Source organism: Cupressus sempervirens, chromosome 9 (assembly GCF_028749045.1).
Source record: "Cupressus sempervirens isolate cs-2001-9-10 chromosome 9, ASM2874904v1, whole genome shotgun sequence".
NCBI lineage: Eukaryota > Viridiplantae > Streptophyta > Pinopsida > Cupressales > Cupressaceae > Cupressus > Cupressus sempervirens.
In genome coordinates, this window is record NC_143126.1 from 288,471,112 (window position 1) to 288,496,084 (window position 24,973).

Genomic DNA, 24,973 nt, shown 5'->3' on the forward strand with positions numbered 1-24,973 from the left:
ATATTTAAATATACCAATCAAACTAGGTAGTGATGTTTACCTTTCGAAATAAAAAATAAAAATAAAATATTTCTAAGAGTGCGATTTTACCGAAACAAAATATATCCATATTGTAAGAGGCGTTGATTAAAAAAATTTCAATATTCTAAGAGGTGTCGATTCAAAGTTTACCAAATATTCTAAGAGGTGTTGATTGGAGGATAATCCTCACCTCATAATGAAAAACACCCAAGATGTATATTTCAAATCACATTCATCCCATGGGCCAAGGTACTAGTAGATACTAGAGGCATTTCTTCATCTCTACAAATAATTTCCTTCACCCTATTCAAAGTTTATGCAGAGGGGCAGAGGCAACATCGTCTGCTTTCTACAATTATTAGAGATTTGAATCCTCTTTCCCATAAACTTGCCAGATGGGTTTTCTTCTTAGTCAGGGCAGGGCTGTTAGGTACCTATCAATCTTCAGAAATTAAAAAAAAGAATTCTGTATTTCAGTCCCGTAACGTTATTAACTAATACAATCCGAGGCAATCTGTAAAGTTGGGTGGGGCTTCTTTAATGGGATCATGAGTATGCAATACATTCCTATGACTGCACTTCATTGGCCGTCTTCGATCTGCAACACTACTGACCCACAGCAGGGCTGGAGATCGATTCCCACCAACCACAAGAAGAAGAAGAAGAAGCATGTATTCTTCCAACTGAAAGGAGGAAGAGGAGTGAAAGACCATGCCCTTATACTATCTGCCGTAAAATCTTCGCTCTTACCTGAAACAGAAGAAGAGAGGGAGAAAACCTCCACCGGGGTCAATAGCCACCCTGCACGACCGGTCTCGGGTTCGAACCGTGTGCTCCATCAGCCCAACACAGTGGGGATCATTGGGGGCATTTCCGATCTATCCACAGCAGACTTCATGACAAAGCTCTTCGAACAGAGCTCTGTAGAATCGGAAGGAAGCAGCCTGCCCGTGCTGTTGTGCAATGATCCTCAGCTGAAACAGGAACTCAGTTTGGGGATCGAACTGCGGTCCTCTAGGAAGAAAGGGGATCGTGTTTCAAAAGTTCTCAAGGAGAAAATTCTGTTTCTTGAAGGCGCCGGGGCGTGTTGTATTGTTATGCCTTGCCATATTTCACATGCGTGGTATGAGGAGCTCTTACAGGTTTGCTCAGTTCCTTTTCTGCATATGGGCGATTGTGTGGCGCAGGAGCTCAAGGAAGCGAATCTCAGGCCCATCGAGACGGGAAGCAATGTCAAGATTGGTCTTCTTGGGACTGAGAACACCATGACAGCTGGGTTTTATCAGGACAAGCTTAGTAAACAGGTGACTCTTTCATTCCCCCACCTTCCTTTGCCCTTATTCTGGGTCCAATTAATTAGGAAGCTATTTTGGAGTGTAGCCTATAATTTTATCATGAAACGTTATATACGGGGACTGGAGATTTGTACCAAATAGAAATATTTCTATTGGATAACAGACTTCTACTCTATGCGTGATAACATTGATTCTGTCCTGTGGTCACTATTGTTCTTTTAAGTAGGTAATCATAGACTTGATAATATCTTATTTTCTCACGGAGACTGGTTTTTTCGAGTTTAGTTGCTGAGAATAGCTGAGATTTTGGTCGGGGCAGTTCTGGATCGCATACTCACCAGACAGTGAAACCTTGTCATCATCAAGAATTCTATTGGATAAAAGAGTTTTACTCTATACATGATAACATTGAATTGATTCGATTGTTACAAGTGCTCTTTAAAGTAGAAAATCACATGATACATGCATGATGGTATCTTATTTATTGTAGTCACTATGGTCCTTTCCGAGTTGAGCCTCTGAGAGCAGATGAGATTTTGCATGGGGTAGTTCTGGATTATAGGCTCGCCAAGCAGTGCAAACCTTTAATCCTTAAGAGTTTCATTGGGTAACAGAGTTCTACTGGGCTGGTTACTACTTCTCTTCAAAGTAGGCAATCACATACATCATATCTTATTTATCTGACAGTGACTGTGGCTTTTCCAAGATTAATTACTGAGAATAGGTGAGTTTTTGCACAGGGCAATTCTGGATTATTGGATAACAGGGTTCTACTCTATACGTGATAACATCAGATCCATTCAGTGGTTACAGCTGCTCTTTAGAGTATGCAATCACTTTCATGATGATATCTGATTTATCTCATCATCACTATCTCCGTTTGGAGAGAATTACCCAATTTGAGTCAGTTATCTGCAAAACAAGCGGACGAATTCTTGTTCAATTAGTTTAGCAAGATTAAATAGGCCAAGGACTTACCAACTCTAACACTGTCTTTGGTACCATATGTTTGTTGTCTCTCATTTCGCAATGTACACTTCCCAACACATCCCTTTGTTGGGTGTTATAAGATCGACGAAGGCAAATGTTGTCATTGGATTCTTGTAGGTAACAATGTTTCAGACAATATATGGTAATATCCAATCCATCCAATGGTTACATACTTTTTCCAAGTAGCCAAGAACTTTGAATTTAGAGACAGCTCTCTTGGAAGTCAAGCAGAGTAAGTTGTTATTAATTAATGTAGGAAACCTAAACAAGCTTAGGTTTGAAATCCCCTCGTGAAGTGCTTGCCGAGCAACTCAGCACTTTTGACATTGTTTAATGGGTTGCCCTAATTCTAAGCAACTTGCACCTTGCATGATCTGTTCATAGTGTAGTTTGTCATTTCTAAGTGCCTAACTCTCCCTTGCAGGCCTGGGACTTAGTCAACTTGATTAGAGTCTGACAATTTTCTGAGCTATATTGGAAGTTTGTTTGCACTGGGGTTTGCGGGTGGGCTGCTCTACAGTCCACCACTAAGCTACCTCAACATCTGAGAGTAAATTTAATCAAATTCTCTTTAGAAGTGTAGATTACTTCCAATGCTCCGATTAAAGAAATCTTTAGCCGAGGACTCAGATGTCAATCACTATTATGTTGAAAGTTTGGCAGAAGTAATATCTTTTAATGTCTGCTGCCCCCAATTGTGACTCTACAATAGTTTTCTATGAATGAAAATTGCCAACTTTATATCTTGATTTAGAGCCTGCAACAAGGCTAGTTAGCATTATGAAAGATGAAGAACCTGTTAGGAATACAAGTCTGGTTGGTGCTTGGATATGCTAGTTGTGTGTTGTATTCATTACAGGTTTTGTCATTGATGTCAACATATATTCTTGAGTTCACGACAGACAGGGAATCTGTACATCGCAGAGGATTATTGGGTAGGTGATTGGCACAGAACAAGATAAGCTATACGAGCTTAAGAGCATGCTCACGCATGAGTATAGATGCTACATCTATGTTCGCTTATGTTTTTGGTGAGTATTGGATGAGTTACAGTTCATTTGGTGAAGATTGCTAGCAGATCAATGAGCAGAACATACTGTCAGAGACATTTGTTGGGAAATTGACTGTATCTTATCATAGAAGTTGAATTAAGGTTTGTGAGCTTGGATCATGGTTGAAGACATGTTTGTGGAGCTATGTTTGTGATACCAAGTCTTAGAGATCATTCTAGACAGGTTGTTGAAGTAAAACGTGCAATATGTTTTATTGACAGTTAACTAAGTTGGTGTAACGTGTTACCTTATTGAAGATTGAGTTAACTGTATTGTAATGTGTGGGAATTTTATTGTAATATTTGTAATGATGCTTTAAAAGGCGTGTATGCCTTAGTAAGGTCCTTTGTAATTAATTGTATACCGGGAAATCCCTAACAGGCCGACCTAATTAGTTATTTGGATAGGGTATAAAGGAAAGATGTTTTCCTTGGATGTATTGTAATATCATATCACATGGAATAGTGTGGGTGTGGTCAAAGTATGCAAGATTGGTCGGAGCAAAGCAGAGTAGAGCTTGATGTTGGTATATGGTTTAGAGCTTCAAAGGAACCGGATTAGCAATTTAGTTGTAGTATTGGTTAGTAAAGTACATTGGATTTGTTATCTAGAAGATCTACTCTTCATTGTTGACTGAAACAATTTGGACAATGAGTTAATTGTCTTTCTATCAGCCTTTAACAGGGTTTGAACCTTCTAACGGGGGTTCAAGGTCTCCTAAAATAATTTGTCTTTTAACAGGGACTGTTGTACTGATTGCATTGTATTCAGCTCCTAACAGGGTTACATTATTTCACAAGGAACTTTTATATTAGTACACTATCTTGTGGGTGTCAACCCCATCAGGGCTTTCCCTCTAATCAAAATAAAGTTTCCCTAGTCAACAAATCATTGTGTTACCATGCATGGTTTATCCCTTGTTATGCTTCATTGTTTTGGTTATTGAAGTTGGGTATAATAAGTTGGATTTAAGTTTTATTTGGTCACAAATGATTCACCCCCCTGCCCTCTCAGTTGTGTGTGTGGACTTTACTTTCTAATTATTGGTATTAGAACATTATTCATACACCTAGACATGATGCTTGGTATTGCTCCTTAGGGGAAGTGGTCGTAGTGAGTGTAGTTAATTGAAGAACTCTTATGATTAATTTTTGGTATAACATTGTTTGTTGGCATTTGGTATCATTTTTTGGTTGCAGATTGGCTTGATCCAATGCAAGTACTTTGATGAGGATGTCCATGAAAGGGGGGGTGCTATAGATTGATATTTGACGTATTGATACCTTTTCCATTGATGTCAAAGGGGGAGAGAAACAATGAAAAACCTAAAGAAAAACCCAGGGGGGGACAAAAACATTGATATTAGAGCATGCAAAGAATATATATGTTGACGATATTCAGAAATTTGTATTTAGATAAAGATTGTGAGGGAAGCTGTATATGTTGAAGATATTCAATTATATTGAACTATCAATCAAAATAGTTGGCATTTATGATTTTTCATCATATGTTGCCATCAATGACAAAGGGAGATATTGTTAGGAATACAAGTTTTGGTTGGCACTCAGCTATGTTAGCTATGTGGTATTCATGATAGGTTTTGTCATTGATGTCAACTTATTTTCTTGAGTTCATGACAGACGATGATTCTGTACATCGTAGAGGATTATTGGCTCAATGAAGTTGGCACATAACATGATAAGCTATACAAGCTTAGGATTATGTTCACAGATGAGTATAGGTGCTATATCTATGTTCGCTTATGTTTTTGTTTAGCATTGAATGAGTTACAATTCATTTGGTGAAGATGGGTAGTAGACTAGTGAGTAGGAAATATTGTTAGAGACAGATGTTGGCAAATTGATTGTATCTTATCAGCGAAGTGGAATTAAGGTTAGTGATCATAGATCATAGTTCAAGACATGTTTGTGGAGCTTTGTTCGTAATAGCAAGTCTTAGAGATCATTCTGGAGAGGTCGTTGAAGTAAAACGTGTGATATGTTTACTGACAATTAACTAAGTTGGTGTAACGTGTTGAGCCTTGTTGAAGATTGAGTCAATTGTATTGTAACATGTGGGAACCTTACTTTTATTTTTATAATGATGCTTTAGAAGGTGTGTATGCCTTAGTAAGGTCCTATGTAATTAATTGTATAGTGGGAAAGCCCTAATGGGCTGACCTAATTAGTTATTTGGATAGGGTATAAAGGAAATATATTTTTCTTGGATGCATTGTAATATCATATTACATGGAATAGTGTGGATGTGGTTAGAGGATGCAGATTTTATCAGAGCAGAGCAGAGCTTGATGTTGGTATGTGGTTTTGAGCTTCAAAGGAACTGTATTGGCAATTGAGTTGCACTATTGGTCAGTTACAGTACATTGGATTTGTCACCCAGAAGATCCACTCTTCATTGTTGACTGAAGCAATTTGGATAGTAAGTTTAGTTTTCTTCGTGTCAACCATTAACAGGGTTTGAACCTCCTAAGAAGGTTTCAAGGTCTCCTAACATGGATCTGTCCTGATTGCATTGCATTTGGCTCCTAATAGAGTCACATCCTTTTACAAGGAACTTTTATATTAGTACATTATCTTGTGGGTGCCATCTCCACTGGGGTTCTCCCTTGATCAACAAATCATTGTGCTACTGTGCATGGTTTATCTCCTGTTATGCTTCATTCTTTTGGTCATTGAAGTTGGATATCATAAGTCGCATTTAAGTTTAATTTGGTCACAACTGATTACTCCCACCCCCCTCTCAGTTGTCTGTGTGGACTTTACTTTCTAACAGAAAAATATAACTATCAATGTTATAAAGAGAATTCTAATCATCATTTTAATTAATGTAATTTATGTGTGGGATTCAATCATACTTTCCCTAACAACCTATCCTCGTTAGGAGTCCCTTGCAAAAGCATAAAAGATTCCTTGAGCTTATAGCTTTCCATCAAGCCCAAAAGCACATAATGATACCTACCATTCAGCCTCCTATCCTCACCTGGGTGTGTCCTACTTTAATGGAACTTATTTGCCACTTGCACCCCTTCTATGTATTCTGTCCTATTTTCCGTAATGAGATAGTTCACTGTTTAATTCTGAGACCTGATTGCTATTTGAAATACAGTCTCCTTGTAGCAAAGGTGATCTGATCTGAATTCCTTGAATTGCTTGATGATGTCCTTTGTGTGCTAATCTGAAATGACCCCTCAAGTAGGGGTGAAGAGTCACCTCCTTGGCTATGATCTCCACTCTTCCCAAGGTGGCGTCTCTCCCAACATGCCTGCTGCCTCTTCATTATGAAGCGGTGTTGCTAACCTCCTTGGCTATGGTCTCCACTCTTCCCAAGGTGGCGTCTCTCCCAACATGCCTGCTGCCCCTTCATTATGAAGCGGTGTTGCTAATTCACATTAACTAAATAGATTGCTGACTCCAAGTGGATGTCTCTTGTTCGAAGCAAGGAGATACATGATGTAACTGTCTGACTGTGAGGCACCGGACGAATGGAGTACGTATCCCAGTGGGAGCATAAGATAGCTGAACCCATAATTATATTGTTTGGGCTGCTGCGTCATTAAGGTTCTTGATCAATTGATGACGAGCCTTTGCAAATCTGTCGTAACTTTTGAGTTATAGGTCTATTTCCAAAAATTACAAATTTGACATAATTGTTAGTTTATAGTAATGGTCAGATTTATAATTTAGCTTTAGTTGAGTGGTTTGAGTTTGTATTTTGCCAATTTGTTTGCCCACTGTTTGCTAGGTGATGAGTCAATTCTCATCTGTCTGCTTGTGGAGTTCTTCCCAAGTTTGGGTCTTATAATAAGGATGGAGCCTAGGATCTTTCTTCAAGCCAAAGTCTTTTATCATAGAAAATATTACAAAGGAAAAAGCTGGTCTTTACTGAAGCCTACAAAACTAAGTTTGTTAGCCATTCTCTAAGCTTTCTGTAGACATCCAAGATGATAATTTAGTTCTGTAGACAATAACATTTCATTATGATTTCTACCAAAGTTGTCGTCCAGTAGAAAAGTCTATCAATGCACTCTACTCACGAAGATTTGTAGCACAGTATTTGAGTCAGCTAATTATTCTTTCTGATCAATGAAACACTAAATATTGGATGGTGATCAACTGCAGGGTTTTGAGGTTGTTGTACCTGATAAAGCAACCATGGAGCATGTCGTGGTGCCAGCCCTTGATGCATTGCATAAGAAGGACATGGAAGGGGCAAGAATCTTATTGAGAATTGCATTACAGTGTCTTCTGGTCAGAGCTGTAAGTATGGTGGTTCTTGCATCTTATGATATGCGTTCCCTTTTACCTCCAGATGATCCACTTCTTAAAAGATGTATTGATCCGATTGATACTCTTGCAAGGGCTACTATAAATTGGTCACTCTCTGCAAGGAACATTACCTGAATGCTGTTCAATTTTATTCATGTCCAGGTTTCATTGGTTTCTTAGTGCTATTAAGTATTAGAAATCATGTTCCGAGGTTGCATTTCAAGGAATAGCGTAATAACAGTCACGATAAGCAATCCTCTAAATATTCCTGTATATCTCTGGTACATATGCCCTCGATATAGGAGCCATCCTTACAATTTGGCTTCATGCTCATTAGACGATTTAGATGTTGCCATAGTAGCTGAGAATTTGTGCTCTTATGCATTTCCAAAATGACAGCTCTTTCTCAGTTTGGCTCGGGGACAATATTTTGTAATTTAGGAAAGCAGGAAATACTTTTGAAATGCAGAAGAATATGATAATGCATGTGGCAATCTTCATTGATGGCATGACGTATAGATGAGCTGCAGATTGTAGATAAAAATTGGGACTTCAGTTCATTTTCTTCATTATGTTATATGTTATTGTAAATAAGCCTTTTGCTGTTCTAGACCTGGTAGATTTCTAAGTTAGCCTTCCTGTATTTTCATGGTCGCCAGAGCCTCCGAGATTCACATAAAGATATCACTTAATTTGTAGTAAGTGTTGTTACAATGTATATATATTGAACTTTCTATTGTGATGCCCAATTCTTAAAACTGCTGATAAAAGAATTAAGGTGTAGCATGCATCTGAATCATTTTAAAAAATAAAGCAAAGGTGTTTACTCTTTGACACTGTAGACAAATTATAAGTGAAATTGGCTTCATGACATTGTAACAACCTTTTTTCTATGACTCTACTAATGCGAATCAATACTTGGACATGAAATCTTCAATTGATATCAAGAGCTAATAATGGTTATGAATGTAATTTCTTGAGTACTTGACACAATTAAAAACTACCGTGCTTGAGAATTCACTTCCAGAATGGGAAATAAAATATGAATGAAGTTTTGTCAACTGTTAAGATTTTCAAACGGTAGATTTCCACGGTCCATATTAATCAATAATTAGGTGTATACACTTTTAAGATTTTCAATGGTGGTGTCAATAAAGAGAATGCTGAATATATGGCCTAGTTACTGGATGCTCTCCGAGAGGCCCCAAATCTGGATGCTTTCGGGTGCAGGTGCTCATTCTGATTCTTGTGGATACTTACAGGGAGCATTACAGCTCTCTGTGGATGCATGTGTATGCGCACCCTGCACATCCACATCCCCGGGCATCCCTGAGCATCCAGATGCATCTGGTTGCCCAAAACAGTAAAAAATGCGAAAAGTGACTTCAACTTAAACAAAATAACTTGAAACATGTGTTAAAAGATGCCTTGGCAGAATGTTTGTAATTAAAAAAACAAGGCCAAGAGGAAAATTGCATGGATAACAGATGAGGAAATCGTTTGACACTTTATGAACTAAATCTCAATGTTTCTAAATAAAAACAGAGATTTACAATGCAGTAGAACTCTCCAAAAATATATAGGTGTTTCTTAAGAGCTCGAGTCCAAAATTATTTGCAAACTATCAATTGACATTTGATATTTATCTTGATCAATGATGAAGTATCATGCTATCAAATGATTTAATTCTGTAAAGTTCTTGCATTTGTTTACTCATGCACCCAAATGCATCAAAAAACAATCATGTATCTGCGCACCTGATTGTCATACAGTTGCACGGAAGAGAGGATGTTGCGTGATCTTAAGTCCTGGAAACTTTCCTTAAACAAACCCTGAGCTAGCTGATTCTTGAAAAGCTCAATATACATTTCAGCTGAAAGATTAATCCACCCAAAAAGGACCAATAGAGTAAAATCTACCTTTCAAAATTTATCCGAGGGGAATGCCTCTTGTCAATATGCATTTATCTATATTGTAATAGTAAAAGAACTGCAAATCTCTGATGTGCTACTTCTACATACTTTTTTCGGTCGAATACAGTGAGATATTGTAAGAATCCCATAAATGTCTTGCATCCCATCTTCTGTTTGACAGTACTAGCATATGGATACAAGTAACCAAATGCAACAATGATTGTAGTAATTTATGAAATAATAATAAATAATTGATATTTGAGCCGATAGTCTTATTCTTGTTAGACTTGCCACTGGAATGTTGTGAATTTTCGATGTTGTCGGATGCCTGGAAAGAGATTTATTGGCCGGTCAGTGGTTGCCTGCTGCTGTGAAAAGTGTCCTGACAAACACAGTAGGTGGATGATTGATAAAATCAAAGTGGCAAGGTCTGAATGTGGTTTCCTCATGGTAAAAATAACTTCATTGAACTTAAAATCAATCCCATCAGCATTAAAAGATTGTAGCATCATTGCTATAATCGTCTTCCAATACTGCTTTTTGACAAAGCTATAATTGTGAGTAATAATTTCTGGATTTGATTCTGTATAGTTTTCTACCATCGATTCCACTTATTTGGAGTGGTTTTCAATCTGTTTTTATATTCTTAGATCAGAGTCTTGTCTTGTCACCTCTGTACTTTTTCTCTCTGGTCACCCACATCCCCCCCTTTCTTGTCAACCTTTTTAGTGGTCTGCTAGATCTACAACTTATCATTTTTTTTTCTTCATGTTCTCTTGCATCCTGATGATGGATCATGTAGTATGATCCGAAATGTTGATGGTAAAAAACTATACACAGTCAAATCCAAAAAATATAACTTATGTTAATGGATTGTGGGAATCTCATAGATCTGAAAGCTATAATTGTCTTCCAATACTGCTTTTCGACAATGAATTCACCACTATTTGAATAAAATAAAATTCAAAAAAATTTAACACTAGAATAATCAAACATTAAATTTATCATAATCAAATCTTTTCGAGCTCATACATGAAAAAGTCTGAGTGTCTGTACGAGTGTATTTTGATTTGATTTTAAAAAAAGTTGATTTAATTTATGTCACGGTTTCATTAAAAAATTATAAGAACATTAATATGTAGTGTAGATGATAAAGTAAGTCATTATTTTTTTAATATAAAAAATAAATATAATTCATGATCAAGTTATGGATAATTTTATAATTGAATTAAAACTCATTTCTTTCCAAACTACACAATAGTTTGTTCTCCATTCTACTTGAATTCTATGGTTGCAAAATCTAACTCAACAATATTGATTTTACCCTTGGATGTACGCAATTTTTTTGTAGACCGAGAAGGGGAGAGCTTAAAGGCTTCCATCATTATCTGAAAATAGGATTAGTGTCTTCAAGATTTGTTGTTCACAAATATGGCCCTAGTGTCGAATAGTCACAATTGACTAAACTTTTTTAATGATAATAGTTTACTCATTGTATACTTTTTTAAGGGCAACCATTGAGAGGAATGCATCAGCTGGATAAACTTGTGTCTAGAATACTATCGGACTCTATTCCAATCCTCGATTAGTCTTTTGGATCTCTTGTCCTTATCTCCTCTTGAAAATAACGTATTTGAAGTTAAGCGGAAAGAGTTTATTTTGTAGTGAATGTAAACCCGAACAAAACAAGTATTTCTATGGTAACTTTTTCCTTGAATTTGCCAGGTTTCATTGCTAGTGTGATAGAAACTAGCATTGTCAGATATAGTCTTATAGAAAGTAGCATTGATTAAAGCATCGCGCACTCTACTCTACTTATTTTTTAAAGTACTTAGACAAAACATACGTAATATATATATATATATATAAATATCAGTATAGCATTTTTCAGAGAGATACCACCAATTCATTTTCCTAAAATGAAAGCTTTTTCCAGTGCTCTTTGAAAGTGAAATGCCTAAAAGATCAAATAACCCAAGAGCAAATAACCAAGTATCAAAAACTATGTTGTGATGTGGAGCCTAGTCAGACTTGAAGGTTTATTCGGCATGGTTTCCCCTAGATTATTTCTACGGGGTTTGAAGTCAGCGCCCTTAAGACAGGGTCAAGGGGTAGCACCCCAGGTGTGATCCCTGTCACCGTACATGGTGGGGTCGAGGGGCAATGCTCCTGTGGGGTTTTTAAGCCAAAAATGACTCTACTATTGTAAAAGGCATCGACTACTATTTTTGTATTGGACGACTTATTCTAGCCTTAATTTTGTAAGCGGCAAAAGTTTGTATAAAAGTGGCTTAGGGTTAGGGATTTCATAATGTATGATGATATTCTAGCTTCTTGCGGCGATATTGAGCTGTAAGGGATTACAAATTGTAATCACTAGATAATAATAATATTGGACTTGCTGTTGGTGGACGTAGCCCAAGGATTGGGTGAACCACGCTAAATCTTTGTTTTGTGTTCTCTTATGTGCACTTTATTATTTTTTGGTATTGGCTATATTTGCATGTAATTGCTATTGATGTTTGTGGTTAATCCCAACATGCTAGCATTGAGAAGGGTTATCATAGCTGATCAAACAACTAGTGCAACACTGATCATTATAACCTAGTGCACTACCTTTTGAAAAAATAATAAATAATCATCATTGTTCTAACCCCATGTTCCCTTTTGGTTGTTTAAAGGAAAATTCTGCTTAATTTTAAGTAGCCGAGGGTTCCCATGCAAATATTTAATTAGCAAAAAAGATAAAATAAAAATGAAAATGAAAAATAAGCTGGGAATGAAGCGGGGGGGGGGGGGCTGAAATAAGCTGGGAATGAAGGGGAGGGGGGCGGTGGGCTGAAATAAGCAAACTGCTTATGGAGAAAAAAATAGGACAAAATGAGACATAACACCACAAATTGATTTTCCTCTTATTTTTTCTCTTTAAAATTTATTTTTGAATTGTATTATCAATTATTTTACTCAAATATGCTATTTATTATGGAGCCATTAGCTTCACAATTTGCTCGCACTCACGCTCTGGTTGCATTTCAAAAAAATGATGTCACTTACCGTCATGTAGCTTATACTAAAGCTGTCTGTCTTGTTGTTGCGCGCCCTGATGTCGCATTTGGCGGTGTTCTGCCTATGATTGTTGGTCTTGGGAAGTCTTATGCCAATGCTACTACTTCTGGTGGTGGGTCGCAGGGTCTTCTTAGACAACCCTGTCTGGGAGATCAATGATTTCTTATGCAGATGTGGTTGCTTTTGAGGTAGGTATCCGTGGTCCTCCTATTGGGAGAGGGGGATCCTGTTCTTCGGTGTTGCTTGTCTCTATGAATAACCCCATCGTGTGTTAATCTTGATTCAAATACTATGGATGAGATCTTAAAAAATATGGAGGATTTCTCTTCTATTGCTGCAATTTTTCATTTTGGGGGATTCTGGCCCTCTCTTTCAGATTTACATGCTTCGACTTCCAAACATTGGGAACTCATCATAATAGATGCACTTCAAATTTACCTTATGGCAATGGGTTTTTTTATTATGAAATTTGACAATGCTGCAGATAGGAACACCATTTTGTGTAACTATTGTTTCACTTGGGAGGAGCAGTTTCCCTTGATGGCCAAACCCTGGTATTAGGGGTTTGATCCTCTTACTAAATCCTTTAATAAAATACCCTTATGGCTAAGATTGCCAAGTCTTTCCCTTCATCTTTGGCTAGATTCAGTCTTGGAGTTTGTGGAGGAGGCCATTGGGGATTTCCAGATGGTGGATACAGATTCTTCTGACATTTTAAAGATGACATATGCTTGTATTCTTGTGGAGGTGGATGTTTCTAAGGGTCTTCCTGAATAGATTACACTGGCTTCTTCAAATGGTTCTTGGACCCAGAATCTTGATTATGAGGGTATTCCATTCAGACGCAAGAAATGTCATAAGACTGCCATCTTGCTGCATGGTGCTCCTTTGATAAGGTTAGATCAAAGAAATCACCTTCTTGGTGGTTGGGGGCTTCAAACCATCATTATATGGTTTGAAGGAAGGAGGTGTGGCGGATTGCTCACCTCAAATTGATCATTCTTTGGTAGGTGCTACTATTGCTATCTTGGATGCTACAAAAGCTGTCTCTAAGGTGACTTTGGTTCAGAATGTTGAGGCCGCCCCTTCTATTGCCACTGTCCCTGTCCAAAACGCTGTTGCTAGTGTTAGCTCAACTATCTTATCTCCTATTGTTGTGGGTATTGATGCCCATTTTCTCTTGGGAAGGCTTTGGGGGTTAGTTGTGGTGCTATCCCCTTCCTTTTGTGGTTAATGATGTTGTATACCCTTTAGTGGGTCCTAGTTTTTCTCTGGATTGGTAGATGGCTACTAAAAAGGTGGAGGATGGATGGACATTAGTTAAAGGAAAAAAAATCAAATCCTCCAAACCTTCTTTTGATATGTCTTTACATTCTCATATGATTGGGCTAAAATGACCTTGTTGGTCCTTTGTTGTGTTTAGTTGGGTAGGTTTTTTTGCCCTCTTGATGGGAACTATGGTGAGTTCCTCTAGTTTGTTGGGTGGTGTTCCATAGTTGTATGATTTCTCTTTGTACAAGGTTTCTGGTCCTTTCAAAAGCTGTTTTTACTTAATCAAAACTATAATATCCACCAAATCTAACATTATATTGGTGATATCAACATTTAAGCTTTTAAGCAAAAACTTAGCAGTATTTATGAAATCAACAATGTTTTTAATGAGATGATTAAACAAGGTACATGGGATATCAAAATAAAGCAATAAAGCCCAAGGGCTAGCAGTAATAACAAAAAAATGAAAGGGCTCATTAGGCATTTTTAAAATTGCCTAACAATCTACAATGAGGTGTTTGAGCTATTAACTCTAGTCTCTAGGGCCTTCTTCCTTATGTTCATCCACAATGTTTCTTTCTTAGATTTATTTCCCTTGTGATAATGCTTTTCCTTGTGATAATGCTGTTCAACATAACCTTCTACATCATCTCTTGTTGAATTTGACAAAAAAACATCATTGTAGCTCCAAACTCCATGTTGGTGAAAAATTTAATATTGATAAAACAAATATGGAGGAAAAAATAGCAAGAGGGGGTGTGCATGTATGAGGGAGATTAATACAAAGGGAAAGAAAAAGAAGGAAGCGGGTGGAGAGGAATAGGAAGGGGAGAGGGGAGAGTGGGCAGTTGGAGAGATAGAATAAAGATATTTGAGTTGATTGATTGTGTGTGTGTGTGTGTAAGATCAAAGAGAAATATAATAGAGATAGTGAGAGGTAAATGGTAAAGAAAGGGGTAAGATTTTGATAAAGGTGGTGATGGAGAAATGAGTTTATGTGTGTATAAAAAATATATAAATGAAATGATATGGAGGTAGTTAGGAAGAATGTGCAAATTAGAGGGAGACGTGGATATAAAAATAAAGAAAGGGAGACATGGATATAAAAATAGAGAAATATACAAAATATAGAGTAAGATGGAAAGGAAATGATAGAGATGATGGGATACAAATAATAGCTAGGTTGTCTATTTCGTATAGGAAATAATAGTTAGAGAGATAGATAAATATAATAAGATAAGGAAAGAGTGAGGGGGGTAGAGGGAGAGTGATTAAGATGAATAATATAAAGAAAACAAATTCATAGAGAGGTGAATAGATAGATTGAGATAAAAATAGATAAGGAAACATAGGGAGAGTCAGTCTATAGATGGATGCATTAGGATCAAATATCAAAGTGGAGGATAGTTATAAAAGAAGAGGCAAGGAGGAGGGGAGTTGGAGGGAGATAAATAGGAAGAGAAGAGGAGGGAGATAAAGAGAGAGAATGATAAAGATATTTGAGGTGATAGATGGATATTGATTAGATAGATAAACATAGCTCATACATAAAGTAAATCAAAGAAAACTAAAGAAATAGGATATATATATACATAGGAGCGAATGATAAAGAGTGTAAGCTAAAATATAGATATGGAAGGAAAAAGGAATGTCCATGTTTGTGAATAAGAGCAATATAAGGATTAGTGTAGGGAAGTAGACGGGGAGAGTTTATAAATAATTATTCAAAAACATCATCAAACTATACAAGACTACTACCTTAACCCTTGCACCCTTCAAAGGTGCAAGCACTAGTATAATATCTTTTCAAGAACATATTGAAGCCATTGAGAGCTTCCATATTCTTCATCTATCACATTTATACGTTTGCTCGTTTTAACAATTGTTATTTAAGATTTTGTAGCAGTTTTTGCATTTGCTCAGTTTTACTGTTGTTGAGATCTCAAAACATTTTATGCTTTTGCTTCTTGGATCCACTTAGGTGTTTATTCATAGATCTGTCTATTCAAATCCTTCTAAATATTTGTGATGCATATGAAACATGAAAGGACAATTTCTTTTTTATTTTGTAAGACGTAAATGCGTTAATTTAAGTTGCGGGCTTGGGATTCGGTTCCAAGGTTTGTTCAAGTTTTTTTTCCTAATTTTTATATAAATATAGCAGCACATAAGTTCTTGCACAAATGTAGACAAGAAATCTTTCTTTTCATTCACAAATGCACAAATGACATATAAAACCATAGTTTGGAGGCTCAGATTAAAACCATAGTTTTCAAGGCTCAGACTTGTAGAGTACTTGTAAGCCCAAAAGTTTCAACACAACAAAATCTTAGAGAAAATTCGGCAACTTAGAAAGAACTAAAAATTAAAAATCTCTTAAAAGGAACTTATTTTTTTGTAAAATTCAATTACAAAATTTACCAAATAACAAATTGACATCATGAAAGAAAAAATGCATGGTTTTATAACAAAAACACATGGAAAACATAGTTCATCCAACATTTTACTTGGATCAACTTTTCTACACATGTTTTTTCTTGTGTCTATAAAATGCAAGAGTTAAACTTGTGACTTACCAAACCAAAAAAATATAGAGTACTTGGCAACTTGGGGAGTACTTGGGGACTTTGCAAACTATGTATTAACTAACTCTTTTGGTATTTTTAATTGTCAATTTTAGGGTTGTGAGGTTGAATAGACCTAAGTTGGCAAAAAATATTTATGAAAAAGTCAATAAAAATGATGTTTTCAGCAAAATTTGCCCCAAATTTGTTTTGGGTTCCTTTGTCCAAATCAGAAGTCTTCCAAATTCATCCAAAATTATTACACGATTCTTCTGAGAGACTTTTGAGAAAATTTACCTAATTGACACAAATTTTTGAGCAAATTTGAACTGAATCCAACTTCATAGCAAATCAAATTTTGAACTCCACCTTCCAAAAGCAAATATGATAACTTAGACTTTAATGAAACTTTTACTTGTAGTATGTTCAATGTGTAAATTAACGTTGCCAATTTCTCTAGCTTTCTAATGTACAAAGAATTAAGACTTGTCTTTTTTTACTATAGGGGATAACAAGTTATAACCCTAGTGACAATTGCTTTGTTCACTTCATAAGAAAAGAATCTTGTTGTCATGTTTATTAATGTTTGATGGCATGATCATGGATCATATTAAACTCAATTATTCTTTGCTACAATTGAAAGTTTTTGAATCTACAATAACATAATTTGATGATCATTAAGATTAATTACTTAATTTGATGAGTATGAGGAATAATAAAAAGCTCACAATGCAAGTTGCCCATGGAAGGGATAACATTAAAGTACTTATGGTTTTCCATAGCAATTTTAGTAATATTTGTAGATCTAGTACCAAAAGATTGAGAGTGACTAATATTGTAACAACCAAAATTTCTAAACCCTAAATATTCTTTATTTAATTGAATTAAAGTAAGCTAGCTACCCATTCACTTGAAAAAGATAAACGAAAATAACCGAATAATTGCATCCACATGATAAACCTTAACTATTAACTGAGAGATTATCTATCTTTAGAAGAAACAATCTATAGTGCTTGCCCAAAGTTTACATTTTGTAACTATTGCCAAACTCTTTTAGGCTAGTTTTATGCTTGATGATTAGTAGCATTATCTTTCAGATTATCAGATATTGTTTCATATTTGGTTGATTCTACAATGAGACTACTTGATACTAGTTATTTCATGTATGCATGATTATACCGTGATGATGATTATTACAATGATTTTAGTTATATGATGATGTTAGATAGATTATTATATGTGTTTTCTTATGGATACTTACCCCATACTACATGTGTATGGTGTGCGTGTATGTTTTCTTTATGTATTACATTTCTGATATGGTTAAGGAAGGGAGTCGTAGTCACTTGCTAGTCAGGATCTACACGATGCACTACTTCCTGCCATTGCTTGTTTAGTTTAGAATATATGTGTCTATACATGTATGAATTTTATGCAGATTGTAGGTACCAGGTATCGACTTCCTTAAATTGCCAGGATGAGCATACCCCATCACATTATCTCAATGATAAGACCGAGGAGATAAATTCTTGAGTCCAAATCCTAACCTTTAGACCCATTTGTCCTAGAAAAGTATGACAAGTATCTAAGATGTTTACCCTTTCGAATTTTTCATATGATGTAAATTCATGATTATAACTCTTTAGTTTGATTTTGTATGTGGTATTTTATGATGGGTTTTCATATTTCATCTTATAGGGCTTTGGTGATTTTTCCACTAACTAAGTCAAATTAAAAGATTAAATTAATGATTTAATTTAATAGAAATTATTATGATATTTTCAATATTTAATTATATTTAATTACTTGAGAAATTAATTAAATAAAAATAATTAAATTTAAAGATAAAATTACAAGTTTAATTTTAGAGCATAAAATATTTATTTAATTTAATAATAATATATTTAGGAGATCATTTGTAAATAAATGCTAAATATTATTATTACTTAACTTAATAAATATTTTATCAATTAACACTTCAAAAATAAATTAAAGAATGTAAAAGATATTAATTTATTAAAGATTTTTAAAATTGCATAAAGTATGCATGAGATTAAAATATAATAAATTAATTAAAAAAGAGAAGGCAAGCAAATTTAAATAAAGATATTTAAAATTGCGTAAAGTGTGCATGAAGTTTCGAAAAAGTTAATTAGGAGTTAAAAAGTTGTGAGCAAGGAGTCCTCTCGGGTGATCGCACAATTAGTGCCCCAAATTTAGGAGAGAACTCCTTATCAGCAATTGACGGTTCATTTTCAAAAAAACTAGGAATTTTGGAGAAGGAATTTTCAGAGAGAAGGTTTTCAGAGAAGAAATTTCTCTCACAAATCTTTTGAGTGTTTGCAATTTTAGCATCAGAACCACGTAGATTCTTGTGTTTTGATTCACCTAGTTAATTACATTATTTATTATTCCTGTCTTCTTCGTGATTGCTGAAATCTGTTTCCCAAATTTTATTGTATGAACCTTTCAATCTTTTGTTCTTTTGTATCGAGTTTCTTTTGTATACATAAAGATTAAAATATCATAGAATCCTTGTTCAATAATTTTACAAATTGGAATTTAAACCGAGAAGGGTTTTGAATTGAAATGGAAATTTTATATTTAAAATTTTTAATGGTTGACCGTATTTTTCCTATCAGATTAAATTTACAATATTGATAATATATATATATATATATATATAATAGTAGGGGGGGTTGTTTGTTTATTTTTAATAAAAATTGTTCTAATTTTTTTTTATTTTATAATAATCAAATTTTAGAGGAGGCGGGGCCACCAAATCCCCACCTCCCTTTCCCCTCAAAGTAGTGACCTAGGAGCCGCATGAGAGGCCCTGCTGCCATGCCAATAGGGATACTGCCATGGTAGACCCTTCTATCACGATAGCAGAGCTGCCGTGACAACGTACCTGCCTACGACTTATAATAAAAGTCGCAAGTGTGGTTAAAACTATAGTTGTTTGTTTTTTAATTCTTTTAAAATTTTATAAAAAATTTAATTATTAAATTAATAATAATAATATTATTATTTATTAATTAAATAATAACTAATTTAATATTAATATAGTTAATTTTAATTACTAAATTTATTAATAATATTTTTAAATTATTAATAATTAATGAAGACATTAATATAGTTATTTTATATAATTATTAATTAATTAAATTAAATGTAATTTAATCAAGTTTAATTGATAATGGAAGTTATTTAATAAAGTTTTAAATTTATTTAATTAATAATAATAATATTGGTTTTAATATAATTGTAAGATATTTTACTTGAAAATTAATAAGTATTATTTTAATAATTTAAATAAATAATTACCCTTAAGTTATTTTGGAATAATGGACTTAAAATTGAATTAGGGTAATTGTGCATTTTATTCAAATATAGGAATGGGGTAAATAGTAAGGGTTAAATTGTAAATCATAGATACTCACAAACTTACACTGAAACAAATATTTAAACCTTACTGTTGACTTAACTATGTGCTTTCAAAACCAAACCAAACTATGAAACTACTTTGTTATCTACATGTTGTCTATGTTTTGGGTTTTAGTTGACTAGAGTGTTGACCAGTTTTAGGACATCTACCAAAGGCTTGGGAGTTTTGTGATTATGGTATTATGCTGATTTGATCTTGATCTTTTAAACTCAACCACGGTAATGTGTTGGTATGCTCTATGATGAGTTTGATTATATTGTTGGTTATTGCTTTCAATGTCCTTGTGGGATAACGAGAGGGATCTTATGACATATTTGACTTGACTTTTTTGAGTCTTTGATCAATATTTTTGGGGATGTTTTCCAGTTGGTTGTAAAGAACTGATGGGTTATTGTAATTATCTTTGGATGCTTTCTAGTCACTTGTATAGGACTAAGGTGATATACTATGATTCTTTGATTTGTACTTTTATGAGCCTAGGGTAGGTAATCTGTAAGTTAAGTTGGGAAGTGGCTTACAATGGAGGCCGAGGCCCAAAATGGCTGCCAGGGTAACCCATTGTAAGTAGTTTAATAAGTGATAACATTTCATTAAATGGGTTTAAAATGAATTAATAAGATATTGGTACAACAGAAAGTCACTAAGGGGCCAAAGGATTATAAGACTAGCCGGGTAACCTTAGAGTTGACTAGTTAGTATGCCTTGTCAGTATGAATGGATACTAGTGCCACATAGAGTCACTAGGGGGCTGAAGGATTAAGAGACTAGCTAAGTAACCTTAGAGTTGGTTCATGTGATGACACTTGCCCACTAGCAGTGTAGATTTCCTACGTGTTTGTGTTTGCCTCTGGGTCTAGATGTCGATTTATCTTGGAACCTTTCAGTTAGATTACTTTTAGGGTTTTCCTTTACTTAGATACTACTTTTGATTTTTGGATTGATATCTTATTTGGGACTTGATACTATCTCCTCAGCATGGTGGGAGTGGACCTTTTTGGGTTACCATGTGGTCGGGTGGTAGTGCTTTTTACTCTTACCATTAAGATCCATCCATTGTTGTCGTGGCTGGAGTTTCTTGTCTGTTTTTCCTTTCATTTTACCTTTGTGTATTATGATGGATGGTTAAATCTTTATGATGGATGGTTATTTCTTTATGGTGGATGATCTTTACTTGTTGTATTGTACTTTGTTTCATGGATCCGAAAGGGATGATGTAACCTATTTTCTAAATGTATATTCTTTCAACCTTTCATACCCTGTGACATGTACAGTGGATGATTGAGCATTTTGAATTTTATTGCCAAGTGGCATTCAAAACAAATTTATATTATTTAAATAGACTTGGACTTGTAATTATTCTTTCATGTGGATGTGGTATTTATTAGACTTAGTATTAATTAAACTTAAATGTAACTCAATGTCATGGGATCCTTAAGGAATGCAATCTATTATGTTTGCTTCTATATGATTGTATGTGATTGCTTCCACTACTTTATGTTTGATGTGTATGTTCTTTCTTTTATAAAAATGTTCGACAAACTTAGTAAAACTTTATGTTAAGTCTTTTGGATACCTTGGCACGACGTTACACAATCAAATTAGATTAACCAAATATATTACACATGAGAGTGAAACAATACCTAACAATATTGCTATAACTACCATTTCATATAACAAAGAAGTAATTGTACAAGATATGTATAGCTGAACTCAAATAAGATGTGAATGAAAGACAACAATGAAATACTAGTAAGGTTCAGATCACAACATGTCTAGTGAAGTGGAAACCAATATGTTCTGTACACGTATTGGCATTTGGAGGAGAGGAAAAGAATTGCTAGAGGCTTAACCTCCCAACCATGGACTTAGTGTAATTCCCACTCATTCTCAATTGAGAATGACCCTACCTTGTGTTGGTTCTCAAAATTATTGCTTGAATTCCTATGAGTCTTTCCCATTTGATGTTGGGAATCTCAACATAATCTCGGTCAACATCAAAGATTGAAATTTAATTATTCAATCTCCACACTTTAGGCTTAGCAAAACCTAGGTGGTTGTACCTATATTTCTATTTCTTGAAATGAGTGAAGGTTTACTAGTGCAGACTAATGGGACTCAAAATTGCATTCCCATTTTGAGTACCATTCCAAATTTTTGAGTCATTTTGAGCCCTATAAATACATTGTCATGCTTATGTACCCGACTGTTGTTTTGAGGCCTAAGAGGTGTTTTACGTTTCTAAAACCTTTCATTCAACATATCCATGTAGTGAAGTTCCATTTCGAGTAGTGTTTAGTTTTGCATTTTTATCAATGTGTCAAATAATGCTAAAAGGCCTAGTTTGCATTTTTATCAAAGTGTCAAATAATGCTAAAAGGCCTAGTTTGCATTTGAATATTTCACACTTGTTTATGTTTCATGACTCACCACTTTGGGATTATTTTCTATGCATATTAGTGAACCTATCTTTCAGATTTTGAGTCATTTCGATATATTTTGACTAGATTTTGAATCCCTCGAAGTTGGTTACTTATCTTTGTCACGCTGATGCAAATTGTCCTAATTTTTGAGAAGCCCTATTTGAAAAATCATAACTTTGACCTAGTTGACCATACTAAGAAAATTCCTTTTGCATTGTATGCTAGAGGTCACACACTTTCTATCTTCTAGATTTGAGCATATGACAAATCCATTTGATTAGTTTTCAAATGTGATTCTGATTGCAATTTGTGAAGTTTTACTGGTGTCATAAAATGCAAATTAATCAATACCCCTCTTTGGGATGTCATAACTCTAAATCCGTAATAGATGAGACCAAATGGATTGTACCACTACATTCTGCTCCAAAAATATTTCAAGTGTGCCTATTTTCAAGTCTTGACCAATCCATCTGCATACTTTTCTGGGTCCATTCCATTTGCAAAAACCACATTTCTACTAATGTTTCCCTATTCTGCAATTCTCAGTACCCCACTTCACAAGCATTCCAAATGTGTCTTGTTATTTTTCATAAGCCCAAATCACAAAATTATATTCTATTGGTGTAAATACGTATTTACTATTTACACTTACTTAAGTTTACTTAGGTTAATGCATTATTTTAATATTTATTTATTAGTCACCTAGGAGTATGTTCACTCTTGTGAGTTGTCATGTTGACAACACAAGAGTAAGCACTTTATTTTAGCACATGGCATCTACGACATTGGAGTTTGCATCATTAACTGAGTTGTCATGTAGACAACATAGTTATTCGCACTCCTAATTTAACACATGGTGTCTACAACACAAATTTGTGTGCTACACCCTCATCATCGTACTTACTCCCATGCTTAATGGAGGATAACCCATATCTGGTGGACATGTGCCTGGTTGTATGACTTATCATGTAGCTGATTCTTAGGCATTCTAGATGCATCTCAAAGGCCTTTATATACAAGCACTCCTAGTGTACTTTCATGTATATTGAATCAAATACATATCGATATTTTGATCATACTTCTTCTGGTCTATAGTTGTGCTTGTGTTTGAGTTCTTAGTTCTTGGATGAATTTTTCCCTAAGGAAAATTCATACATGCTATCAGAGCTGAGGGAGATTCTCTTCACATAGCTGTTTGAGACCATCTTCTTACTTCAACACCTCAACCCAGATCTAGACTATCGCAGTCGTTAGGACCGTCTAGAGCCAAAGAGGACCTTGTCATTGCATTCGACGTGTCGATTTGGTGAATTTTGACTATAATTTTTCCTACCCTAGGTATAGTCAAAATTGAGGCAATTTTTTTTGCAAACTGGCACCTGAAGGACCAATTTGCAAAATTGGTATGATCATTTTAGATCTGTACATTTAATTTTCAAATCTGCATTTTTTTCATCTACATCTTTGCTAATTTTTTCAAACTTGCATTATTTTTCAAATTTTTTTTGGCCATCGAGCTATAGGAGATTTTTTTGCAGGTGAAGATTGGTGGTTACTGGTGCAAATCATATATTTGCATCACATTTAGAAGGTCAAAAAACCCCCAAATTGGATTTTATTTCATCCAAATTAGACATATGAGGCAAAATCTAGAGCCATTTGATTTTTGGAGGAGTGATGACGGTGATTCAGGGAAAATAATTACAACAATTTTCAAACAACAATATCTCCCTCATACAAACTCCTTTTTGTGAGCAATTGTTTTTGTTTTGGGGTAGAATTTCATGACCTACACATTGGTGCAGGAAGTTTGACATCTCTGTTCTTGAATTTTTTTGCAACTCACAAATCTCAATTGTTGCCACTTAAAATGCTTAGTATAGGCTCGTTTAGACTCCAAATTAGGTTCTATTTTTTTTTGAAAGTTCATATTTTTTTGTCTACTTTCTAGATCTACAATCAGATTATAGGTTCTATGGACAAAAATACTACTTTCAGAAATAGGCCCTAAATTGACAAGTGGCTACCAAGTGCCTTAATCATTCATTAGGGGGGTTCTTTGATTTCTTTTACATTTTGGGGGTTCATTGATTGATCTCATGGAGTCTCGTCAGATTTGTCAATTTGGTATTAGACCACAGTTGACAACAAGGAACTATCACAAATGGAGTGCTTTGACATTTGATCATCTAAGAGACCATCAAGAATTGCTTCCTTATCTCTATTCATTGCTACCACATTTTAATTGGACACATCTTGTGCACCTTCGTTGCATTCTATATAATAGTATGAGTAAGGAATCTTTTGCTCCTCTTAGAATGGCAAGTTTTCCTTATGATATTTGGATGTCTATTTGGGAAGCATATGGAGATTCATGTGTTCCTCCATCTCCAAAGGACATTCTACATCCAGTCACTCCAGCTATGGTTTCTTCAACTTTAGATGCGATCACACCTCTAGATGCTCTTGTTACTCCTATTGATCCTGTTTCAGCCATAGATACTTCGGATTTAGTGCAACATGACCCTTTATGTCTTCTTACTTTACCTTCATGTGACGATGTCCTTCCCACCATTGTAGGCCTATTCATGGAGTCTCACATTGAAGATGTGGGAGACATCCTTGATGATATTCATCATCTCTTTG

The 24,973-nt window shown here is 35.0% G+C and overlaps 1 protein-coding gene across 2 annotated transcripts; it reads left to right on the forward strand.

The window, feature by feature from the left end:
* Positions 1-270: 270 nt before the first annotated feature.
* Positions 271-8,386, forward strand: LOC149538555 (aspartate-glutamate racemase family). Of its 2 annotated transcripts, XM_089799862.1 has the most exons (3): positions 271-1,325; positions 7,498-7,635; positions 7,807-8,386. In XM_089799862.1, the coding sequence occupies exons 1-3, from the start codon at positions 570-572 to the stop codon at positions 7,822-7,824; spliced, it is 912 nt and encodes a 303-aa protein (XP_089655988.1). In that variant the 5' UTR covers positions 271-569; the 3' UTR covers positions 7,825-8,386. The 2 variants fall into 2 exon arrangements, with proteins under 2 accessions (XP_089655988.1, XP_089655987.1); XM_089799861.1 differs by having other exon boundaries at positions 422-1,325; positions 7,498-7,907.
* Positions 8,387-24,973: the final 16,587 nt, after the last annotated feature.

Coding starts and splice junctions, on each gene's coding strand:
- LOC149538555 (XM_089799861.1), top strand. CDS start 570: ATGAGTATGCAATACATTCCTATGACTGCACTTCATTGGCCGTCTTCG. Junction 1,326..7,497: donor AGGACAAGCTTAGTAAACAG/GTGACTCTTTCA, acceptor GATCAACTGCAG/GGTTTTGAGGTTGTTGTACC.